Source organism: Somniosus microcephalus, chromosome 1 (genome assembly GCF_052327205.1).
Source record: "Somniosus microcephalus isolate GS21.2 chromosome 1, FLI_Smic_1.0, whole genome shotgun sequence".
Classification (NCBI taxonomy): domain Eukaryota; kingdom Metazoa; phylum Chordata; class Chondrichthyes; order Squaliformes; family Somniosidae; genus Somniosus; species Somniosus microcephalus.
The window spans coordinates 116,151,547-116,177,103 of NC_140987.1; the positions used below are offsets into that span (position 1 = coordinate 116,151,547).

Genomic DNA, 25,557 nt, shown 5'->3' on the forward strand with positions numbered 1-25,557 from the left:
CTTAGCGACTTACCCACAAGACTGGGGCAGAATAAACCCCAGGGTAAAGTCAGGGGTTGAGGCAGTCTACTTCTACCCTGGGTTAGTTGAGTGCATTGAAAGTAACTTACCTGTTGAGGAATAATGTGGACCTTCCATTTAAGAGGGGAGGAATATGTTATGTATTGTGTGTTCTCCTCCCACCTGTGGTAGCGCTGTCACAGCAGATAAATGGTTGGGTGTTCTCTTGGTTAAGTTTAGCTCTTTTTGTTCAGAACTCTCCAGAACTTCCCTTTCCCTTCGAATAAAGCACTTCATGTTTGAATCTCTGAGTTCTGAGTTCTAATTGTGTCTAGGTAAAAAAGGTACCGACACAACAGGTTTTGTACAGTAGTTTGGTCGTTTGTTGTTTGTTTGAACACCTATGAAGAAAAAGGAAGCAGCCCAACTTCCATCTCTCTCTCTTGCCCTTCCCTTCTGCCGGCCTCCCGTTCCTGCCCCGTACGGCACGTCACTCAGAAAGCGCACCAGGCTGGGGGGTGAGGCCGATTCTTGCGACAGAAAGCACGGGGAAGGGTCGGCTCCTTCCCGGGCTGTGGATGGGGATCCGCCATTTACAAACCTCAGCGCCGTCCCCGTCCTCAGCAGATGTGAAGCGGGTAGGTGCCGGGCTTAGGCCGTCATGAAAAGGAAAAACGAGAAGCGCAGAGGGTGTGTGTCGAAGCGGCGCTCGGTGAGGAAGAAGCCGGAGGAGGAGCAGCCGGCGGCGGCGGGGACCGATGTTTACATCAGGGTGCAAGGTGAGGATGGCACAAAGTGGCGCTGCATCGTTATCACGGACACCAGTTATTGGCGCGTCTAAAATACTGGGCTCGTAAAGTCGGATTAGTGCAAATGTCAACAGTTCTCTGGAAAAGGCAACTGCTTCAACCATTTTTCTTTTTCTTGTTGTTTTCCCCCCTAATTTAAATATTAAGCGGACACTCACTGTAGATGGGGAGACTATTATTTGCAAAGCAAAAAACAAAGAGTTCAAAAATACAGTTTAAAAAAAACATGCACTTCCTACTGTATTTCACTGGACAATGATTCGCAGCTGCCAAATCTGGCATAGTACCAGAAGCGAGCATGAAAACAGTGAGATGGATTACAAGGCAGTTGAGAATTGTGTGTGGGTATCGCAGTCATTTGTTTTATTTATGTTGTCAAGGAAGCGATTTTTTTTTGGTAAACCTAACTAATGAGTCTAACTCCGGAAGAATTCGTCCTGTAAACGTTTGGCTCATTAGGCGCCGTGTTATTTAAAATTGGGGCTAAAAAGGGATTGTGATCAATTATCACTGTTTCGGTGAAGGAAAGATCTAGGAAGAGCTGTGCGCCATTCTTACCACTCTGCATTTTCAGAGCACACATACATGATGTGTGTGAATACCATCAGTTGTTATGTGTGTGTAAACATTGCCCCAAAGTTTTCTGCAGTACTATTCAATGACAACAATTTTATAGTGAATTGTGATTTCAAATGTGAGAGAAGAACTGTTACATAATATTTTTAAAGTTTGAGACCAAAAGTTATTTTCAATGCCCTTGATGATAATTTGATCAATACAGTGGTGCCTGTTGAGTGAACTAGTAAATAATCTCACCAAACACTGCTGTTTTATAATGATAATAATGATGATCAGCAGATCATTAGGGCAGCAGATGAAAGTAAGCAAGATTGTAATCCAAATAAAAGGTTCAAATGATGTCACAAAGTTGGAATGTTTTATTAATCATCAGGACCCCTATATTGGTAAATATCTGAAGACCTGTACTAAACATCTAATACATATATTTACATTATATGGTTTCAATTTTTAGTTTTAACACATTTATAGAAATAGCCCTACTTAATGTAAGTGATTCACAATAATTTAATAAATTATCTGTTATTTTGGACAGTGATTTATAGCTGAGTTTTTTTAAAGCAGTTTTGCATGTTGCGGCTCTTTGTCCTATTTATACGGCTGAAAGGTTTTGCCAGCAAGACAATGAAAATAACAGCCAGCTTGGCTGGCCAAAATCCTTCCATCCCTTATATCAATAGCCTGATGGTTGTACGTGCACTCACTGGTACAGTGCCTGTCTGTATCTGTAAAGAATTGGGGAGGAAAATTAAGTTTTGAAAATTGTGCATGTGCAAGGGACTACATACATTTGTTCCATAATTACACATGCACACTTATTTCATTAAATGTTATGACAGAGATGGAAAATTCAAGGTGCATTTGACGATCTGTGAAACTTGTGAAATACATTTTATAGTGGTAACCAGGATCTATAGAATGTGTTAATTTGGGCCTTATTTGCTACAATAAATGGGGCATAAGAAATTGTTCATACTTCATGTAACATAACAAGGTTATCAATTTGAATAAAACTGTCAGATTAAGGGTACTATACTGCTACCATTTCTGATTCTGCCATGGTAAATCTGTTGCAAATTTGTGGGACTGAGTGGGGTGCCCCAGTGTTGGGTCCACTATTTCTAAATTACATCAATGACTTGAATTCTGAAACTCAAGGCACATTAGTTAATTTTTCATATGATACCAAACTAGAAGGAATATTTTCTTAATGGTGAGAGACTAGAATCTGCGGAGGAGCAAATGGATTTGGGTATCAATGTACACAAACCACTAAAAGCTAGTGCACAGGTATAAAAAGTAATCAAAAAAGCTAATGGAATGTTGGCCTTTATCTCAAGGGGATTGGAATACAAAAGTGAAGAAGTGATGCTTCAGTTGTACAGAGCCTTGGTCAGATCCCATCTGGAGTATTGTGTCAGTTCTGAGCACCACACCTCAGGAAGGGTATAGTGGCCTTGGAAGGGGGTACAGTGCAGATTCACCAGAATGATACCAGGGCTTAAAGGGTTAAATTATGAGGACCATTTTATAAACTTGGCTTGTACTCTCTTGAGTTTAGAAGATTGAGGGCTGATTTAATTGAGGTGTTTAAAATGATGAAAGGATTCAATAGGCTAGATACAGAGAAGTTTTTTTTCTGTTTGGGAAATACAGAACAAGGTGGCACAATCTTAAAATGAGAGCTACAGCATTCAGGAGTAAAATCAGGAAGCACGTTTTTGCACAAAGGGGGAAATCTGGAATTCTCTTCCCCAAAAGGCTGAATGCTGGGTCAATTGAAGTTTTCAAGACAGAAATCAATACATTTTTATTAGGTAAGGGTATCAAGGAATATGGATCAACGGTAGGTAAATGTAGTTGAGATATAGATCAGCCATGATCTAATTAAATGGCGGAACAGGCTCAAGGGGCTGAATGGCTTATTCCTGTCTATGTTCCTAGGAGAAGCAATGGAATCAAAGGAGGCAGCCTAGAAATTACAGAATGAGCTAAACAAAATACGTTAATGGGCCAAACAATGGAAGATGAAATTTAATGCAGACAAATGTAAAACGCTTTTCATCGGAAGGAAAAATAGACGACACAACATACTCCATGAATGGTGTTGAAATAGCTGTGGATGAAGTTGAAAAAGATGTAGGCATCTTGGTAGACTCAATGCTCAGCATGCCCAGCCAATGCAAAACAGCAGTGGTGGAGTCATTGGGGGGAGTTGGTGTCATGACCCCCCTACACACACACACACACACACACACACACACACACACACACACACAATCACTTTGAGATCAGCCAGTTTTGTATGTTAGGACTCAGCCAAAACTGACTTCAAATAATTTACTCACTTAACTTTTTTAATTCCTGATCGCGATCGTGTTGATGTTTCGAGTCTGATGCGAACGATAATATGGCATTGGAGGGTGTTTTCATAGCTGTGCTGCGTGCATCCCTGAAGCATTCATTCTGTGGCTGTCTTGGATTATTTATATGTGGCCCGGAAATCTCACGCTGAACCCTCCAAGGAGGAGGGCGATTCCTTCCCATCCTGCATTCCCGCTTGCGCCACACGTGCCCCCAGTTAATATTGACCCCGTGGATTATTCCCTTTTAAACTATTCTTACTCATTCCACAGTCCATTCAATTAATTTTGTTGGCATATAGACAGCAGGCTCATTGGATTTGTATATAGGACAACGGCACACAAGACACTAGATGCCATCAGAATTTTCAAACCACAAAAGAAAAAAACATAATTCTATCATGTGAGACCTTATTCAACTAGGATGTCATTATTCAATCCTGGGCTGAAACTGTTAAAGTCCTATTCTAAAACTGAAAGGCCGGAATTTTCTTTACCTGCGTGGGTTGTGTTCGGGCGGTTGCCGTGGCGGGACGTGACCCCGTTGTTCCATCCCGCTCCAGAAATCGACTTTGTGCTAATGGGGCCTATTAAGCCCGCCCTGCATGTTACCTGGCACTATTAAATAGTGCGGGTCTGATGACGTCAGCGATGTCGCATTTTCAGCCGGGATATTTAAAGGGGCCATGGCCACATTGCATTCAACGTTCATCTAGGATAGTGCAGGCAGCACACTGCACAATTGCACTGCTACAAAGATTGCCAAACATGAGTACACTGAGACAGAGGGCTGTACCCAGATTCTCCAATGACTCCCTCCATATGCTTGTGGAGGGAGTGAGAGCACGCAGAGTGGTCCTCTTCCCTTCCCTTCTAATGGGCGGAAGAGACCTCCCCAGGAGACAAAAGGAGCCTGGCTCCAAATAGCTGAGGAGGTGAACAGCAGGGATGTGGTCAGGAAGACCTGGGTGCAGTTCTGCAAACATTTCAATGATCTCATTAGATCAGGAAAGGTGAGTACAAAGCCACACTCAACTTCATCCTGCTGCACTTGCAGGAGTGCCTTCCATCCTATCACAGACCTTCCTTTTTGTTCTTTCCTCCCCTCCCCGCTTTCCCTGCCCCTGCACTTGCTTAAAAACCTGTTCCATATCCAGCCTCTTCCAGTTCTGATGAAGGGTCATCGACCTGAAACGTTAACTCTGTTTCTCTCTCTCCACAGATGCTGCCTGAACTGCTGAGTATTTCCGGCATTTTTTGTTTTAATTTTGGCGCAAGACACTCCCAGCTCTGCTCAGCTGCATGCAGACGCTGAGCTTCAGGGGCCATCCAGAAAGAGGGCGATCCTGGAGGTGCAGCAAGAAGTGCAGGAGGCTTTGACAGGTTTTGCGAATGCGATGTCTGCAAATGTTCAGAGAATGGGGGAGTCCATCTCCAACATGAGCACCACTGTGTCACAGGTAATGGTGACTGTAGGCTCCTCCATGGATAGGATGGTCACCTGCATGGAGCAGCTAATGCGCCACTCACAGGAGCACATGGTATCTATGGAGAATAGATGGGAGAGGCTCATAGACCTCCTGTCTAGGAGGGATGTAAATGTAGACGTGGGTCCTCATGGCCCCACTGATGTGCAGCAAGGTGCTCTCCAACTCCTTGATAGCAGGGAAGTGCAGGTGGCCCATGAGAGGGATGATGGTGAGAGGGGACATGGAAGTGGGGGCTCCTCTCAAAGCGCTCACTCTTCTCCCGCATTGCCACCCCTTCAGTCAGAGCCCCAGATGCCTCCTCGGACAACGATGGCTGAGTCTGACCCTGCATAGTCGCAGGAGGAGCAGACTTTGGTGGTACATCAGAGGCTCCAAAACCCAGAGGACATCTGCCAAGAGTGTCTAAGCAGTCGCAGCAGGGAAGTGAGCAGGCTGCCTATACGTCTGTTGAAGCCACAGGGGTAGCACCTCATAGAAGCACCCATAAGAGAAAGATGACACAAGTAGATTCACAACGGTAGCCACTTGGGTGTTTTATTCAATGTTTATGTAAAGTTTCTGTTAATGTGCTGTCAAACATAAAAATCTTTATTTTCACCACTTTCCGGTCTTGGGCAAATTTGTGTGCATCTTTGGAAGTGGCTTAGTGAGTTGGAGTGAATGGTGAGACATAACGGTACCTCCAGCAATGGTGGTCAGTGTGAAAGGAATGGCTTGGTCATTGTAGGGATGCTTTATGGTGTTACTGTGGGCTGGTGCCAACCTGGCACAGCATTTTTTTTTTTTTTATTCGTTTATGGGATGTGGGTGTCGCTGGCAAGGCTAGCATTTATTGCTCAACCCTAATTGCCCTCGAGAAGGGGTAGTGAGCTGCCTTTCTGAACTGCTGCAGTCCGTGTGGTGAAGGTACTCCCACAGTGCTGTTAGGCAGGGGGTTCCAGGATTTTGACCCAGCGAAGATGTAGGATTGGCGATATACTTCCAAATCAGGATGGTGTGTGACTTGGAGGGGAACCTGGTGGTGGTGTTCCCATGCACCTGCTGCCCTTGTCCTTCTAGGTGTAAGAGGTCATGGGTTTGGGAGGTGCTGCCGAAGAAGCCTTGGTGAGTTGCTGCAGTGCATCTTGTAGATGGTACACCCTGCAGCCACAGTACACCGGTGGTGGAGGGAGTGAATGTTTAAGGTGGTGGATGGGGTGCCAATCAAGTGGGCTGCTTTGTCCTGGATGGTGTCGAGGTTCTTGAGTGTTATTGGAGGTGAGACACTCACTGTGGCAGCCATATGGGTGTAATGCGTAAAGTTAAGTAACTCTGGCCATGACAAGGCCATCCCTGGCCTCCTGGCAGCAATGTGCTCGGGTGCTGGTGGGATCTGCCCCGCCGGTTCTTCCAGCTCCTCCTCATCTTCCAGCTGATGCTCCTGCTCTTGTTCCTCCTCCTTTGAAGAGGCTGTGCGCTCAGTGCCTTGCTCCTCATGTAGCACTAATCCTCTCTGCTGGGCTATGTTGTGCAGGGCGTAGCAGACCACAACGATTCTGGATACCCTGGCTGGTGCATACTGAAGGGCTTCTCCAGATCTGTCAAAACATCAGAAGTACATTTGGAGCATGTCTATTGTCTGCTCTATGACACATCTGGTGGAAATGTGGCTTTCATTATATCTCTCCTCGGCCTCAGTACTTGGTCTCCTTAAGGCTGTCATGAGCTACATCTTCAGTAGATAGCCCTTGTCTCCAAGCAGCCAGCCGAAAAGTCGAGGGAGGGTGGACTGACAAAGGACGAAAGAGTCATGGCAGCTGGCAGGGAATTTGGCACACACATGCATGATGATCTTCCTATAGTTGCAGACCAGCTGCATATTGAGGGAATGGACACCCTTACGGTTGACAATGACTCCTGCGTTATGATGGGGTGCCCTGATGGCCACATATGTGCAGTTGATGACGCCCTGCACCCGTGGGAAGCCAGCCAGCGTGGCAAAGCTAAACACCCGCTCAGTAACCCTGGCTTCATCAGTGGCAAAGTTGATATAATTAGCTGACTTGTCAAAGAGGGCATTGGTGGCCTGTGTCGTCGTTGTACGTGTCTTCACACTGTTCCCTTTGGTGGAAGGATTTCTGGCTGCGATTAACGCTCCTTCCGTGACCGTAACCATCTTCGTACCAGCCATTAGGGTGGTTAGTCCTATGGCGGGAGGGTTTTACGGGCTCCCACAACCCATACGAGGGGGGGGCGGGTGGCCTGTGTGATGCATCTGTGGGCGGCCGACTGTAAGATGCTGCAAATGTCTGCTGCAAATCCCTGGAAGGAGCCTCAGGCGAGAAAGTTGAGGGCACTGGTGACATTTACAGCCACTGGTAAGGCGTGTCCACCCGCTCCTCTGGGCTGCAGGTCTTGCTCGAGCAATGTGCAAATGTCTGCGATGACCTGACATGATATACTGAGCCTCCTTTGGCACTGCTGCTCCGTCATGTTGAGGAAACTCATCCTCTGCCTGTACACCCTGTGTTGGGGGTATTGCCTTCGGCGCGGTGCAGCCGTGCGCTGATGCCCTTTGTCTTCACAGAAATCACAGAAACCCCACAGTGCAGATAGAGGCCATTTCGGCCCATCGAGCCTGCACCGACACATATTCCACCCGATCCCCGTAACCCCTACACCAACACATATCCCACCCTATCCTTGTAACCCCACGTGTTTAATCCCCCTAACACTAAGGGTCAATTTATCATAGCCAATCAACCTAACCTGCACATCTTTGGACTGTGGGAGGAAACCGGAGCACCCGGAGAAAACCCACGCAAACACGGGGAGAATGTGCAAACTCCACACAGACAGTCACCCGAGGCCGGATTCGAACCTGGGTCTCTGGCGCTGTGAGGCAACAGTGCTAACCACTATGCCACCGTGCTGCCTCTTGTGCAGCATCAGGTGGTTGAGGAGAAGGTTGGTGCTGCTGGTGTTGGGGCTCATCGTGGTCCGATTCTGAGGACCAAGGTGAGACAGTATAAACGGTACCCATGCTGATGGAATAACAGCAGGTCAAGTAGAGATGACAGAGGCAATTTGTCAATGGTATGATAGGTTCTGCCAATGACAAATTGGATGGCGACTTTACTGGGAAACACTTGCAGCCTCTAGAATGCTAAATCTGTGCTGGGAATGCAGTCAGCAACAGCTTCTGCCTGAGGAAATTGATCAGCTGTGAGGGGGGAGCTTTTGTAGTATATTTCACGCTGTCAACTAATCAGTTGGATCAGTGGCCCCTCAACTCCCGCCTCAGGTTGACAGAGCTGCGTGAATCCTGTGGTCATGCAAGGAAATTTGAAAAGTAGGCTAAAAAAGGCACTTAAGGGTCTGACAACAAGCTGATAATGATTTCAATTAGGTCACCTGCCTCTGCTGTTCGGGTCGCTGCCGCACCGGCAAACGTGCCCGAGAGAAAGGGCGCAGGAGGACGGCGGGTTCCTGGACCCCAGAAAATTCCAGCCAAAGAGTGCATTTTCATGCTAGTACAAAGTCAGGGTATATGGTTTAATATGCTCATGTTAGATAAGTGCAAATTCCAGGTTTATTAGAAAGTAAACATGGTAATGAATGAAAAAGGGGTATACTAAATGGGCTGTCTCCATTGCTACGACAACTTGCATTTATATAGTACCTTTAACATAGTAAAGTGTCCCAAGGGGCTTCACAGGACCGTTATCAAAGAAAATTTGACACCGAGCCACATCAGGAGATATTAGGACAGGTGAGGTAAGTTTAAGGAGTGTCTTAAAGGAGAAGAGCGAGGCAGAGAGGTTTAGGGAGGGAATTCCAGAGCTTAGGGCTAAGGCCGCTGAAGGCACGGCCAGCAATGGTGGAGCGATTAAAATCAGGGATGCGCAAGAGACCAGAATTGGAGGAGCACAGAGATCAGATGGTTGTAGAGCAGGAGGAGGTTACAGTGATAGGGAAGGGTAGGCCAGGGAGGGATTTGAAAACAAAGATGAGAATTTTAAAATCGAGGCATTGCCGGACTGGGAGCCAATGTAGGTCAGCGAGCATAGGGGTGATGGGTGAACGGGACATGGTTCGAGTTAGGATACGGGCAGCAGAGCTTTAGATGAGCTCAAGATTACGGAGGGTGCAAGGTGGGAAACTGGCCAGGAGAGCATTGGAATAGTTGAGTCTAGAGATAAGGAATGCATGAATGAGCTGAGGCAGGGGTGGAGACGGGCGATGCTACGGAGGTGGGAGTAGGTGGTCTTGGTGACGGAGTCGATATGTAGTCGGAAGTTCATCTTGGTAAAATAGGATAGCAAGGTTGCGAACAGTCTGGTTTAGCCTCAGTCAATAATGGTGTATAAATAATTTGATTCATTCTTAATTCAAACGAGGAACTTGGAAAAAAAAATATGCTAATAGGTTATTGATTCCCCAATCCACTAGTTTCTTAGAATAATCGCTAACCAGTTATGGACATATTGTATGATTTGTGTTTTAGGAAATTATCAGGCTTGAAGTGTGTGGCACCTTGCTTTGTTTAGTGCATCTCCTTGCAAATTGATGGTCTAAATAGGGTACTGGAGTACTTTTTTATACTTCAAATTATTTAAAGTTTGATAGAATCACAAATGCATACATTAGCAATTTTACTTGCAATAATACATGTGATTGTATACAGTTACATAGAAACATAGAAGATAGGAGCAGGAGTAGGCCATTCAGCCCCTCGAGCCTGCTCCGCCATTCAGTGAGATCATGGCTGATCATCCAAATTCAGTACCCTGTCCCTGCTTTCTTCCCATATCCCTTGATCCCCTTAGCCTTAAGAAATATATCTAACTCCTTCTTGAATATATTTAATGAATTGGCCTCAACTGTCTTCTGTGGTAGAGAATTCCACAGGTTCACCACTCTCTGGGTGAAGAAATTCCTCCTCATCTCAGTCCTAAATGGCTTACCCCTTCTCCTTCGACTGTGACCCCTGGTTCTGGACTCCCCCGCCATCGGGAACAGCCTTCCTGCATCTAGTCCTGTTAGAATTTTATAAGTTTCAATGAGATCCCCTCTCATTCTTCTAAACCCTAGCGAATATAAGCCTAATCGTACTAGAGTCTCTCTGCATCCTCCTCACAGCACACACACCCACCCAGCTTTGTGTCCTCTGCAAACTTGGTGATATTACATCTAGTTCCCTCGTCTAGATCATTAATATATATTGTGAATAACTGGGGTCCCGGCACCAATCCCTGTGGTACCCCACTAGTCACTGCCTTCCACTCGGAAAAAGACCCGTTTATTCCAACTCTTTGCTTCCCGTCTGCCAACCAGTTTTCTATCCAAGTCCGTACCTTACCCCCAATCCCATGTACTTTAACTTTGCACGCTAGTCTCTTGTGCGGGACCTTATCGAAAGCCTTCTGAAAGTCCAAATACACCACATCCAGTGGTTCTCCCTTATCTATTCTACCTGTTACATCCTCAAAAACTTCCAGTAGATTAGTCAAGCATGATTTACCTTTTGTAAATCCATGTTGACTTTGTCCGATCCTGTCACTGTTTTCCAAGTGCTCTGCTATTACATCTTTTATAATGGACTCTAGCATTTTCCCCACTACCGATGTCAGGCTTACCAGTCTATAATTCCCTGTTTTCTCTCTACCACCTTTTTTGAATAGTGGGGTAACATTAGCTACCCTCCAATCCATGGGAACTGTTCCAGAGTCTATAGAATTTTGGAAGATGACCAGCAATTCATCTACTATTTCTAGGGCCCCTTCCTTAAGTACCCTAGGATGTAGATTATCAGGCGCTGGGGATTTATCGGCCTTCAATCCCGTCAATTTCCCTAACACCATTTCCCTACAAACACTGATTTCATTCAGTTCCTCCCTCCCATTAGACCTTATGTTCCCCGACATCTCTGGGAGTTTATTTGTGTCCTCCTTTGTGAAGACAGAACCAAAGTATGTATTTAATTGGTCTGCCATGTCTTTATTCCCCATTATAAATTCCCCTGATTCTGACTGCAAGGGACCTATGCTTGACTTCACCAATCTTTTTCTCTTCACATATCTATAGAAGATTTTACAGTCAGTTTTTATGTTCCCTGAAAGCTTACTCTAATACTCTATTTTCCCCCTCTTAATTAATCCCTTTGTCCTCTTTTGCTGAATCCTAAACTGCTCCCAATCCTCAGGTTCGCTGCTTTTTCTGGCCAATTTATATGTCCTCTCCTTGGATCTTATGTTATCCCTAATTTCCCTTGTTAGCCATGCTTGAGTCACCTTTTTTGTTTTATTTTTATGCCAAACAGGGAAGAAGAAATTCTGTAGTTCATCCATGCGATCTTTAAATGTTTGCCATTGCCTATTCACCATCAACCCTTTAAGTAACATTCCCCAATCCATCCTAGCCAACTCGCACCTCATACCATCGTAGTTTCCTTTATTTAAATTCAGTACCCAAGTCTCTGAATCAACTACTTCACTCTCCATCTTAATGAAGAATTCTGTCATATTATGATCGCTCCTCCCCAAGGGGCCTCGTATAACAAGATTGCTAATTAATCTTTTCTCATTACATAATACCCAGTCTAAGACGGCCTGATTTCTAGTTGGTTCCTCGACATATTGGTCCAGGAAACCATCCCGTATGCACTCTAGGAATTCCTCTTCCACAGTATTGTTACTAATTTGGTTAGCCCAATCTATATGTAGATTAAAGTCACCCATGATAACTGCTGTGGCCTTATTGCACGCATCTCTAATGTCCTGTTTAATGCCATCCCCAACCTCAGCATTACTGTTTGGGGGCCTGTATACAACTCCCACTAACGTTTTCTGCCCCATGGTATTTCTCAGCTCTACCCATACAGATTCCACATCATCAGAGCTAATATCCTTCCTTACTATTGTGTTAATCTCCTCTTTAACCAGCAATGCTACCCCACCGCCTTTTCCGTTTTGCCTGTCCTTCCTGAATATTGAATACCCCTGGATGTTGAATTCCCAGCCTTGGTCACCCTGGAACCATGTCTCCGTAATCCCAATTATATCATATCCGTTTACATCTATTTGCGCAGCTAATTCATCCACCTTATTACAAATGCTCTTCGCATTAAGACACAAAGGCCTAGAAATTCAGTATCGCCACGTTTGGTGCGTTATAGTCGAGCGGGCGCGAAATTTAGCGCCCGGCGCAAATTATCGCCACCTTCAGCGAAATTGACCTGCTTCGCCCCAAGAGGTGCTTGGAGCGCTAAAGCAGGCGTTGCACGACTGTCCTAAGGTGCTAAGCTGGAGAAGCGAGGCGCTACCACCGAGGGCGCAGCGCAGGTGCGGCCAGTTAGCGATTGCAGGCAGACACGCTGGCGCCGGTCAGCTCTTAAAGGGGGAGGGTCGATTTGGATTGCAGCCACGCCCTGCACATTCGAGCCCTGATTCTCGGCCTGGACAGACCTGCTGCCACATTCTAATGCCTAGGACCATGGAGAGGGCCAGGGAGCGAACACAGCGGTTCAGTGAGGGGGCCCTGCAGGTTCTGGTTGGCGCAGTGGAGTGCAGGTGACCTATCCTGTCTCCGGACAGTGGCAGGAGGCCGCTGCCCACCGACTACCGCAAAGCTTGGAGGGAGGTGGCACACAGAGTGACCTCCAGCAGCATGGTACCTAGGACCCCTGTGCAATGCAGGAAGAAGTTCAACGACCTCACCCGGGTTGTCAGGGTGAGTACTCTTTTCAGTATCCACTTCATCCCTGCATGTGCACCTCACTTTATGGCCAAAGGGTCCTGAAAGCCCCAATGGCCAGCCCTCATGCAACACCTATGGGGCTTTCATGAAACTCACATGCACATTCACCATTTTACACACTGTAAGGGCTATTCGACCATGGGAGGCAGTGCAGCCAAGATCAGGGCTTCACACTAAGGGCTATTCCACCATGGGAGGCAGTGCAGCCAAGATCAGGGCTTCACACTGTACTCAGAGCCCATCCTTTCTCTTGCAGGGCAAGCTGGCCTACAATAGGAGGCAGCAGTAACGGACCGGGGGAGGCCGGCCTCAACTTAAAGACCTCAGCGATCTGGAGCAGCGAGTCCAGCGCATTATGCAGGCCGGCTGATTGGCCCCGTCGCCACTGGAGATGCCGACCCCGTTCTGGACAGCAATGGTAAGGTCATCACCTTTTCACCTCTCTCCTTCCACTTGTGCCTCACACCAGCATCCTTTGCCACTATCGAACCAATACAGTGCATTGCAGCACTCATGCCTCCCTCGCTGTCGCCCTGTCCTCACGCTAAAGCAACTCTTGTACCTCTCTGCTTTCAGATGGTGAATCGCCAGGTGAGGAGGCGGTCCCTCAAGCTGCCACTGTGAGTGATTCTGAAGGCGAGGAGGAAGAGGAAGCCGGACCATCAGTGCCACCCTCAGCCGAGGCAGCCCATGGCCAGAATGGGGACACGTCTTCCCTGGAGGGGAGCAGGGGGGGGGAAGGGTCTGAGGAGGGCGAAGCTCCGGGGCCCAGCGGGCTGCAGCAACGCTGGGGGGTTAGGGAAGCTCGGCGGTCTTCTCCCCGGAGGGAGAGTCTGGCCTCCAGTCCTGCTACAGTGAGCGCAGAAGAGGTGCGGCTCCTCGCTGAAATGGGCGCCCAGGCGGAGCAGAGGCACACTGAGCTCATGGCTGCAGTGGCAAGGATGCCCGACTCCATTGAGTCACTGGCAAGCAGTGTCCAGGACTTCGGTGCAGCACTGGCAAGGAGTCTGCAGGACTTCGGTGCAGCACAGGCGGCTTCCACGCAAGTGCTTAGTGGTGCCATGCAGTCAGTGGCTGGTCTGATGCAGACACAGATTGAGGCCACACGAGCACTGACTGCTGCCACCCTCGCTGCATCGGGCACGAATCGCCGGGGCCCTCGCCGTGCCGCAGAAGGCCAGCAGTCTGTGCTTCAGCAGATTGTTCCGCATGCTGCAGTGCTGCCCCGTGGGAGTGCCAGTGTGTCGTCCGACCAGGGAGTGCCTGTCCTCTGTCAGGATGGCAGATCACCCTCGAAGGCCAAAAAGTAGGAGGTGTGGCAAAATGCTGTAAATTTTTTTAGTGAAGGCCGAGGATCGTGGTAATTTTTTGTTAACTCTTTTGTTCATTGTCTCCAGGTTGTGAGAGCCAGTTATGTGTCTGATTGATTTTTTTGGGGTTTCTACATAAGAACATAAGAAATAGGAGCAGGAGTAGGCCATACGGCCCCTCGGGCCTGCTCCGCCATTCAATAGGATCATGGCTGATCTGAATCTAGACTCAAGTCCACTTCCCTGCCCTCTCCCCGTAACCCCTAATTCCCTTATCTGCTAGGAAAATGTCTATTTCCATTTTAAATTTATTTAATGTTGCAGCTTCCACAACTCTCTGGGGTAGCGAATTCCATAGATTTACTACCCTCTGAGTGAAGAAGTTTCTCCTCATCTCAGTTTTGAAAGGGCAGCCCCTTATTCTAAGATTATGCCCCCTAGTTCTAGTCTCACCCATCAGTGGAAACATCCTCACCGCATCCACCCGATCAAGCCCCCTCACAATCTTATATGTTTCGATAAGATCGCCTCTCATTCTTCTGAACTCCAATGAGCAGAGTCCCAACCTATTCAACCTTTCCTCATACGTCAACCCCCCTCATCTCTGGAATCAACCGAGTGAACCTTCTCTGAACCGCCTCGAGAGCAAGTATATCTTTTCTTAAATATGGAAACCAAAACTGCATGCAGTATTCCAGGTGTGGCCTCACCAATACCTTGTATAACTGCAGCAAGACTTCCCTGTTTTTATACTCCATCCCCCTTGCAATAAAAGCCAAGATTCCATTGGCCTTCCTGATCACCTGCTGCACCTGCATACTAACTTTTTGTGTTTCATGCACCAGGACCCCAGATCCCTTTGTACTGTAGCACTTTGCAGTTTCTCTCCATTTAGATAATAACTTGCTCTTTGATTTTTTTCTGCCAAAGTGCATAACCTCACACTTTCCAACATTATATTGCATCTGCCAAATCTCTGCCCACTCACTTAGCCTGTCTATGTCCTTTTGCAGGTTTTTTATGTCCTCCTCACTCACTGCTTTCCCTCCCATCTTTGTATCGTCGGCAAACTTGGATATGTTGCACTCAGTCCCTTCCTCCAAATCGTTAATATAGATTGTAAAGAGTTGGGGTCCCAGCACTGACCCCTGCGGAACACCACTAGTTACTGATTGCCAGCCCGAGAACGAACCATTTACCCCAACTCTTTGTTTTCTGTTAGATAGCCAATCTTCCACCCATGCCAGTATATTACCCCCAATCCCATGATTTTTTATCTTGGATCAGTAATCTTTTGTGTGGAACCTTGTCAAATGCCTTTTGGAAGTCCATATACACTACATCCACTGGTTCCCCTTTATCCACCCTGTATGTTACATCCTCAAAGAATTCGAGCAAATTTGTCAAACATGACTTCCCCTTCGTAAAACCATGCTGACTCTGTCCTATTAAATTATGTTTATCCAAATGCTCTGTTACTGCTTCCTTAATAATGGACTCCAACATTTTGCCAACCACAGATGTTAGGCTAACTGGTCTAAAGTTTCCAGCTTTTTGTCTACTTCCCTTCTTAAATAAGGGTGTTACATTAGCAGTTTTCCAATCTGCCGGGACCTTTCCTGAGTCCAGGGAGTTCTGGAAAATGATCACCAATGCATCCACAATCCCTACCGACACTTCTCTTAAGACCCTAGGATGTAGGCCATCAGGTCCGGGGGATTTATCGGCCTTATGTCCCATTATTTTACTGAGTACCATCTCCTTAGTGATTTTAATCGTGTTTAGCTCCCCCACCCCCCCCCCCACCCCCCATTGCCCCCTGTTTATCCAGTGTTGGGATATTTTTAGTGTCCTCTACTGTAAAGACTGATACAAAATATTTGTTCAGCGTCTTTGCCATCTCCATGTTCCCCAGCACTAGTTTCCCGGTCCCATCCTCTAAGGGACCAACGTTCACTTTAGCCACCCTTTTTCTTTTTATATAGCTGTAGAAACTCTTGCTATCTGTTTTTATATTTTTTGCTAGTTTACTTTCATAATCTATCTTCCCTTTCTTAATTAATCTTTTAGTTATTGTTTGCTGGCTTTTAAATGCTTCACAATCTTCTATCCTCCCACTAAATTTGGCTACTTTATATGCCCTTGTTTTCAGTCGAATACTATCATTTATTACTTTACTAAGCCACGGATGGCTGTCTTTTCTTTTACTCCCCTTTTTCCTCAGTGGAATATATTTATCTTGAAAGATGTGAAATATCTCCTTGAATGTAGACCACTGCTCTTGTACCGTCTTACACTTTAATCTGTTTTCCCAGTCCACTTTAGTCAATTCTACTCTCATACCTTCATAGTCTCCTTTATTTAAGCTTAGTACGCTGGTTTGAGATCCAACTCTCTCACCCTCAAACTGAATTTGGAATTCAACCATATTATGGTCACTCATTCCAAGGGGATCCTTTACTAGGACATTTTTTATTAATCCTGTCTCATTACACAGGACCAGATCTAAGATTGCCTGCCCCCTGGTTGGTTCAGTTACATATTGCTCAAGGAACCCGTCCCTAATGCACTCTATGAACTCTTCCTCAAGGCTGCCATGCCCAATTTGATTAGTCCAGTCAATATGAACGTTAAAATCCCCCATGATTATAGCTGTTCCCTTATTACAAGCTCCAACTATTTCCTGATTTATACTCCGACCAAGAGTTGCAACTGTTAGGAGGCCTATAGACTACGTCCACTAGTGACTTTTTCCCCTTATTATTCCTCATCTCAACCCAAACTGTTTCACTATCCTGATCCTTTGACCCAATATCATTTCTGACTATTGCAGTGATTCCATCCTTGATTAACATAGCAACCCCACCTCCCTTTCCTTCCTAATTGTCAAATACCCTTGTATATTTAGTTCCCAGTCATGATTATCTTGCAGCCATGTTTCCGTAATGGCCACCAGATCATACCCATGTGTAGTTATTTGTACCGTCAACTCGTCAGTTTTGTTACGAATGCTGCGTGCATTCAGATAAAGAACTTTCAAATATGTTTTCTGACAATTTATTCCTGCTTTTACCCCTTTTACTATTTTACCTTTATCATTATACAGTCTGTCCCTTCCTGACACGCTCTGGTTTTTAATTCCCCCTCTGCTACCTTGCTCTATTGCCTTCTCCGCTGTCATTTTTATTTTTCGCTCTCTTAAAACCTCCCCCCCACTAATTAGTTTAAAGCCCTCTCTACAGCCCTAGTTATTCGATTCGCCAGGATTCTAGTCCCAGCACTGGCCAAGTGAAGTCCGTCCCAACGGAATAGCTCTCTCTGTCCCAGTACTGATGCCAGTGTCCCAGGAAGCAAAACCCATTTCTCCCACACCAGTCTTTGAGCCACGCATTTAACTCTCTAATTTTATTTACCCTAGCCAAATTTGCACGTGGCTCAGGTAGTAATCCAGAGATTATTACCCTTGTGGTTCTGCTTTTTAATTTGGCCCCTAGCTGTTCAAACTCCCTCAGCAGAACCTCCTTCCTTGTCCTATCTATGTCGTTGGTACCAACATGGACCACGACAACTGGATCCTCCCCCTCCCACTCCAAATTTCTCTCCAGGCCAGAGGAGATGTCCTTAACCCTGGCACCGGGCAGGCAACACAGCCTTCGGGACTCTCGCTCTCGGCTGCAAAGAACTCTATCTATCCCCCTAACGATACTATCCCCTACCACTACAACATTTCTTTTAACTCCCCCCACTTGAATGGCCCCCCGCTCTACGGTGCTGTGGCCAGGTTGCTCACCTCCCCGCAGTCCCTGTTCCCATCCTCACAGGGAGTAAGAGCCACAAACCTGTTGGACAAGAGCAAGGGCTGCGGCTCCTCCAATACTACCTCCTGGATCCCCGTACCTGCCTCACTTCTAGTCACACCATCCTGACCCTGGCCACGGACTACATCTGAATTAATTAATCTAATTGGTATGACTACCTCCTGATACACAGAGTCCAGGTAACTCTCCCCCTCCCTGATGTGTCTCAGTGTTTGAAGCTTGGACTCCAGCTCTTCAACACGGAGCCGGAATTCCTCGAGCAGCCAACACTTACTGCACGTGATCACCGTGAGCATCAATGGTGTCCACCAGCTCCCACATATTGCAGTAGCAACACATCACCTGATCTCCCATTCTATGTAATTAATTAAATTTATTAATATTATTTTTAAATACCCTCTGCTCCGATTCTAGATGATGAATATCGCACCTTAGAAACTATAAACCACAGAATTTAAGCTTAAAAAAAGAGAGAAATACTTACCAACCAATCACTTACCCGCTTTCTGGTGACGTCACACTTGGATTACTTTTTACCTCTCTCCTTCCCTCCGAGTTGCAAGTTCCTGGTCTCTGGGGCCTTTTATAGCTCTGTATTACTTTGTCATGCGGGAAGGGCACACAGTTTGTTAAATAAATAATTGTCTTTATTCAGCTTGTGCATGTTTGCTCTTTGAACTATTTGTTGCCTTGACCGGCTCAGGGTTTGCGGAACCGTTCCATTCATGTTCTTTCAATGGCACAAGCCATTCCCTCAGAGGGGGCCTAGAACCGACTTGCAATAAGCTGCTGACGGATGGCCCTTGCACTTTGTGCCTCCCTCCCATCTTGGTGCTCCTCCTCCTCCTCCTCCTTCTCTGCTAGTGCTCCAATGTCTGCTGGCAGTGGCTGAGTCCTGAGGATAGCCAGGTTATGCAGCATGCAGCACACTACAATGAAATGGGAGACTCGCTCAGGCGAGTACTGAAGGGCTCCCCCGGAATGGTCCAGACAGCGGAACCGTTGCTTTAGCACGCCGATTGTGTGCTCAATGATGTTCCTGGTCGCTTGATGGCTGTCATTGTATCGTTCTTCAGCAGGGGTGCTGGGCGCACGGAGCGGGGTCATCAGCCAGGTGCACAGAGGATAGCCCTTGTCCCCGAGAAGCCAGCCTCCTGGGTGAGCCGGGGCTTCGAAAAGGTCTGCCACAGAAGTCTGGCGCAGAATGAAGGCGTCGTGGCTGCTGCCTGGAAAGCGGGCATTGACAGCTAGTATCAGCTGTCTGTGGTCACACACCAACTGCACGTTCAACGAATGGAACCCCTTCCGGTTGCGGTAATCCTCGGCATTCTCTTGAGGCGCCCGCAAAGCCACATGCGTGCAGTCAATGGCGCCCTGGACCATGGGGAAGCCCGCTATTCTTGCAAATCCCATTGCGCGCTCTTGCTGCTTGTCCAGGGTCATGGGGAAGGAAATGTACTGACGTCTCCTTTTGAAGAGGGCATTCGTGACTTGGTGGATGCAGCAATGCACCGCAAACTGGGAGACATTGGCAATGTCCCCAGTAGCGGATTGGAAGGAGCCGGTGGCATAGAAGTTGAGAGCCACTGTCACCTTCACTGCCACCGACAGAGACGTCCAGCTCCTCAGCTGAGGCTGCAGATCTGTCTGAAGCAGCTGGCAGAGCTCAGTGACCACCTCCCTGCTGAATCGAAGCCTCCGAATACACTGCTCCTCAGACATGTTGAGGTAGGAGAACTGCTGGCGGAATACCCTGGGAGGGTAAGGTCTCCTATGCCGACGCCTGTTGGCCCTCCTCCGTCTGGCCATGATTGGCACTCTCTCTCGGCGTCTCTGAGCCCTCTGAATGCAATGGAGAAACCCAACGTTTCCACCCATTGCAACCCCTATAATATGTGGCCACTGAAAGTTATGGCACTGAAAAATCAATCCACCTGCAAAGTTCTGGGCTGAAGCCAGAAATACCTGTGCGAGTGCTGACTCAATGCAGAAAGCTCTCTCCCTTAGTCTCTCTGCAAATCTCTCTCTCTCACACAGAAGGAGTGGTCCAAAATGGCTACCACTAAGAAGCCAGGAAGAGCCCCCTTTAAATAGCACCCCCCCAGCCCCACAGCGACTGGGAACTGTTCCAATCAACCAGTCGCTGGGAGCGCCAGGCGGAAAGGGGGGCGCCACTGACGTTCCGGTTCGGGGCGCCCCAAGGGCGTTGCACCATGAAATGACGTCAGGATCTGCACGCGCAACTGAGCGGGCATTACGGTTTTGCGCCGCTGCTAAATGTCCGCTCAATTTCGCGAGAGGCGCCGGTCTCACTGCGCCCGGGTGCTAGCCGCTTCGCGCCCCACTTACTGCCCTCTTAAGGCGCTAACGGCTGGCGCTAACAACTGAATTTCTCCCCCAAAGCCTTCAGGCTTGTTTTTTTCTAACACTCTTAGACCTTCAATACACAGAACATTCCTTTTGTATGTAACTCCCAGTGCTTATTCATTTTGATCATTTCATCTGCAAGAGCTGGACAGATTACAAAGATGTTTTTCATATAGAGAGAGCAGGCATTGATTGCTGTGAAGTGGTCATTTAGAAGCCTTTTGTTAGCAGATCATAATGCTGTACTATTTGCTGCTGGCAGAAATGACATGGAAATCTTAGAATTTTATGGGACTTAGAGTTGATTCAGGAAGTAGGATAGCCATTATTGCATATTTTCTATCCGAGACAAAAATAAAGGCAACAAATGCTGGAATTCTAAAATAAATCAGAAATGGTGGAAATGCACAGTATGTCAGTCAGCAGCTGAAGGAGAAAGATTAATGTTTCGGGTGTCACGCTTCCTCAGAACTAGCCAGTTCTAATGAAACATTAACCCTGATTTTGCAGGGTAGTGGCCACTGGTGCCTGATCTTGTGTAACCGATTTGCAGGACAGCCAATTTTCCAACAAGCAATTTGGGGCCAAAAAGTAATGCTGCACTAACAGGACGTGTAGTTTCATTTGAATATTTAAATCCTGCTGTTAAAGATTCCACACTGAATTTCACATCTTTGGTTGAGGCTGTACCCACAGTGTGAGCCTTGCCCAAAAAAACAGTGTGCAAGGGTGTCCTGGAGACTAGCTTGCTCAAGTAAGCCTCTTAAGGATGATTTTTTTTTTTTTAAATACACAATTTTTGCATTTATATTTCCTTCTTGCTGCAGTTTGCTCCATGCATTAGTTGTTTTGCTGGTTAGTCCTCCACTTTTGAACTTTTGGGAGATTTTCTTTGCTAATACTTAGCTTTCATTATTCTTGGTTGCTACTGGCTTTGAAATTGCACCAACATAAGAGGTGGGGATGGGTATTCATCTGTGGATTCCTAACATGCTGCATATTTGAGATGAGGAGGAGGAGTTTGAGGGGGCAACAACTGCAGGTACAACTATCTGTGAGGTGCTTTGGCCACTCCAACAGATTTTGTTGATAACACTCTTATTATGGTTATAAAACAACATAACCTCTGACTCGTTGTGAACAATGACATGGGAGCTATGTTGGTACTTTTAAAAACATAGCCTGCTGTTGCATAACTTAACACTGGTGCAAGTGCAGCTTTTTCCAACAATAGTTTAAAAAAAACGACGGCGCTTGTATATGCCTTGGAAAGCAAATTGATTCATTGGAATCAACTGTTACATTTTGTATTTTTTCCCCAACAGTTTTGTCTTGGGGTATTCATGGCAAAAAGGTGGTTTTCATAAGCAGACTGAGTCTTCTATGACCCAAAACCTATATGGACTGTGTCTGAGCTAGTGTTCCGAGAATTAATATCGATCACTGGAGATCCTGTGGACGTCCACCATGTTGTGTTTATTCTTTGAAAATACCATGCCATCAGACCAATGTTTATAGGCTAAATCTAATTGTCATACTTATTTACAGGCTAAGTAACACATAGGCCCCAATATTTATTCAGGGCTAGGAAGAGAGCAGGAGGGAGGAACCACAGGGCATCTTTAAAAAATGTTCAACAGGTTTCCCGCCCAACAGGCAGCTTATAGAGTCACTGGGGTGATTTTATCAATGGGGACGTGATGGAGGCAAGACTGCTGCTTCTCGGGTTTTAGTCCCGCCTCCATCGACGTCTGGCCAACCCACGCTATTTTCCCTTGATTGACCTTGTTAAGCCTGCCCAGTGGGCTTAGCAGGCCAATTAAGGGAAAGCTGGTGACAGAGAACGTCAGCGTATGACGTTTCATCTTTTTGACAGATGAATTGTCATCGTTTGACAGCTTTGAGAAGCTGTCAAACACTGACAATCTCTGTTCTTTGGTGAGTCCTTGTACTCAAGACTCACCAAACCTCTTTCCTGAGCAGAAATCAAATGGCTGTTGCATTGGAGAATGGGAAGATGGCACGGAGGCAGGTTGGGGATGGGATGGGTACCCGCTCCCAGATTCTGCCATTTTCCCGGCAGTCCCGCCTCTATACCCGCCTCCCCAGGGCTGGGAAAATTGCCCCCATTGAGTCATACAGTCATTACGGCACAGAAGGAGGCCATTCAGCCCATCGAGTCCATGCCAGCTCGCTGTAGAGCAATCCAGTCAGTCCCATTCCCCCGCTCTATCCCCGTAGCCCTGCAAGTTTATTTCCCTCAAGTGCCTATCCAGTCTCCCCTTGAAAACATTGAGGCCTAGAAATTCAGTTGTTTGCGCCAGCCGCTAGCGCCTTAGGAGGAGGAGATGTGGGGTGCTAGGCGGCTAGCGGCCGGGCGCTGCGCGATCTGCGCCTCTCCCCAACTTCAGTAAAGGTTTAGCGGCGGCGCAAAGCCTTTGCGCGCGCAGATCCTGACGTCATTTCATCGTGCAACGCCCTTTGTGCACCCCAAACCGGAAATTCAGTGGCGCCGGCCTATTGCGCGCCTGGCGCCCCTAGCGACTGGTGGAGGGGAACGGTTCCCAGTCGCTGCGGGGCGCGCTAATTAAAGGGCACTCCTCCTGCAGTAGAAATGGCAGCCATTTTGCATCACTCCTTCTTTGTGAGAGACGGATCTTTGCAGAGAGACAAAGGTAGAGAGCTTTCTGGTTTGGCTCAACACTCGCACAGGTACTTGTGGCTTCAGGCCACAGCTTTGCACTTGTCTTTAACTTCAGAGCCATAGCATTGACTGGAAACATATAATGGGGGCTGCAATGGGTGCAAACGTTGGCCTTCTCCATAGTCCTGGGCATTGTCCAGATCAAGCAGCAGTGGTCAGGCCTTGCTTCAGGGCTGCAGTGTGCAGGACGTGGCAGGCAAACAAATCCACCCTCCCCCTTTAAGAGCTCACCGGCGCCAGAGTGTCTGCCGTCAATCAGCAACTCGCCGCACCTGCGCTGCGCCCGCCCTCGGGGGTTTCGCCCCGGGCTGCCAGCTTAGCGCCTAATGATAGTCGTGCATTGCCTGTTTTAGCGCAGCAGCAACCTCTTGGGGCAATGCTACTGAATATCGGTGAAGGTGGCGCGAAGTTGCGCCGGGCGCAAACTTTAGCGGCCGCCCGGCTGTAGCGCCCCAAACGTGGCTATACTGAATTTCTAGGCCTGAGTGTCTCCGCTTCCACCACTTCAGTCGGCAGCGAGTTCCAGGTCCTCACCACTCGCTGCGTAAAAAAGTTTTTCCTCACGTCCCCCCTGTATCTCTTGCCCAAAACCTTAAATCTGTATCCCCTAGTTCTTGTACCATCAACTAGTGGGAACAGTCTTTCCCCGTCTAGCCTAACCAAACCCGTCATAATATTGCACACCTCTATCAAATTACCCCTCAACCTCCTTTTCTCTAATGAAAACAAATCCAGCTTCTCCAACCTGTCCTTGTAGCTACGATCCCCCATCCCCAGAACCAATCTGGTAAATCTCCTCTGCACCCTCTCAAGTGCCTTCACATCCTTCCTAAAGTGTAGTGACCAGAACTGGATGCAATACCCCTTTATAAAGGTTCAGCATAACTTCTCTACTTTTGTACTCAGTACCTCTATTTATGAAGCCCAAGATCCCATATGCTTTGCTAACCACTCTCTCAATATGTCCCGCCACCTTCAGGGACCTATGCACATTAACTCCCAGGTCCCTCTGTCCCTGCACACTCTTTAAAACTGTGCCATTAAGTGTATATTGCCTCTCCCTGTTCCTTCTGCCAAAATGCATCACCTCACACTTCTCTGTATTAAATTTCATCTGCCACTTGTTTGCCCATTCTGCTAGTCTTTCTATGTCCTGTTGCAGTCGATTGGTATCATCCTCACTGTTTGCCACCCCCCCAAGTTTGATGTCATCGGCATATTTACAAATTTTACTTTGTATTCCAATATCCAGGTCATTTATGTGGCCCCAGCACTGACCCTTGGGAAACACCACTGTCTACTATCCTCCAGTCTGAAAAACAGCCATTTACCACAACTCGCTGTTTTCTGTCCTTAAGCCAATTCCTTATCCAAGCTGCCACTGACCCACCTATTCCATGAGCCTCAATTTTGTTAACCAGCCTTCTATGTGGTACTTTGTCAAACGCCTTCCGAAAATTTATGTAGACAACATCCATTGCGTTCTCTTCATCAATCCTCCATGTTACTTCATCAAAGCTTGGCTGCCTGTTGGATGGGAAAGCAGCCAGGGAGCAAATGTTAGGAAGTCTGATAGGGGGCGGGGTGTCAGACATCAGGGGATGTGGGGTTGAACATCACGGGGGGGGGGGGGTGGGGGTAAATCGGACATCACGGTGGGGTCGGCCGATTGCACGGTTCTGATCGCATGCAGGTAAGCTTGTTGGGCCTAGAGGAAACACTCCTGCTCCTCCTGGCCCACAAGCAGAGCTGTAAAGGCACTTACCTCATGGATCTGGCGCTTCTCGCCTCCTTTTACCTGCCAGAATTCCCGAGTTTAAAAACGGAAGTGGGGTTCTTGGGTTTGGATTTGAGATTTAAAAGATTTTTACCTTCCCACCTGCCCTTGGGGGTAAAAATTCACCCCAGTAGGTACTGAAAGAGCAATACTGAGAAGGAAAATAGAATCAGACCTCAAGGGGATAACATATGCTTTTTCAGAACATATTTCTTACACGGTTTGATAAGCAAATGACCTTTGTATGAAACAGCCTTTAGCAGATCTTAACGATGTAATATTGTAAGTGGATGACATGAATTTCCACTAATCCCTTAGAGTTCAGATTTTCAGACAAAATTAAAATTTAGGAAACCTGAGCTGTGACGTATACTGTGGGAATTCCTTCATGCTATCTACAATTCTTTTGAAGATTCCACACCTTGAGTGAGGTGTTAATGTCTAAATATTACTGTCTTCCTCTAAATACTTTGCCAAAAAGTTCAGTAATTACTGAGATTAAATTTGATTTTTCTGCAGTCATCAGTCTGTTAAAAAAACTGTCCCAGCCATCAAATAACAGTTTTTAACATAATTTCTAAACAGAAATACACACAAATAAAG

The 25,557-nt window shown here is 47.0% G+C and overlaps 1 protein-coding gene across 1 annotated transcript in view; it reads left to right on the plus strand.

Annotated features, from left to right (window-relative positions):
• The first annotated feature begins 277 nt into the window (after positions 1 to 277).
• Positions 278 to 25,557, plus strand: part of LOC147124314 (dual specificity protein phosphatase CDC14A-like) — a 122,197-nt gene continuing 96,917 nt past the window's right edge. Inside the window, exon 1 of the mRNA XM_085984898.1 lies at positions 278 to 779. Within this exon, the coding sequence (XP_085841024.1) occupies positions 662 to 779 (118 nt within the window). The 5' untranslated portion in view covers positions 278 to 661. The remainder of the gene's footprint in view (positions 780 to 25,557) is intronic.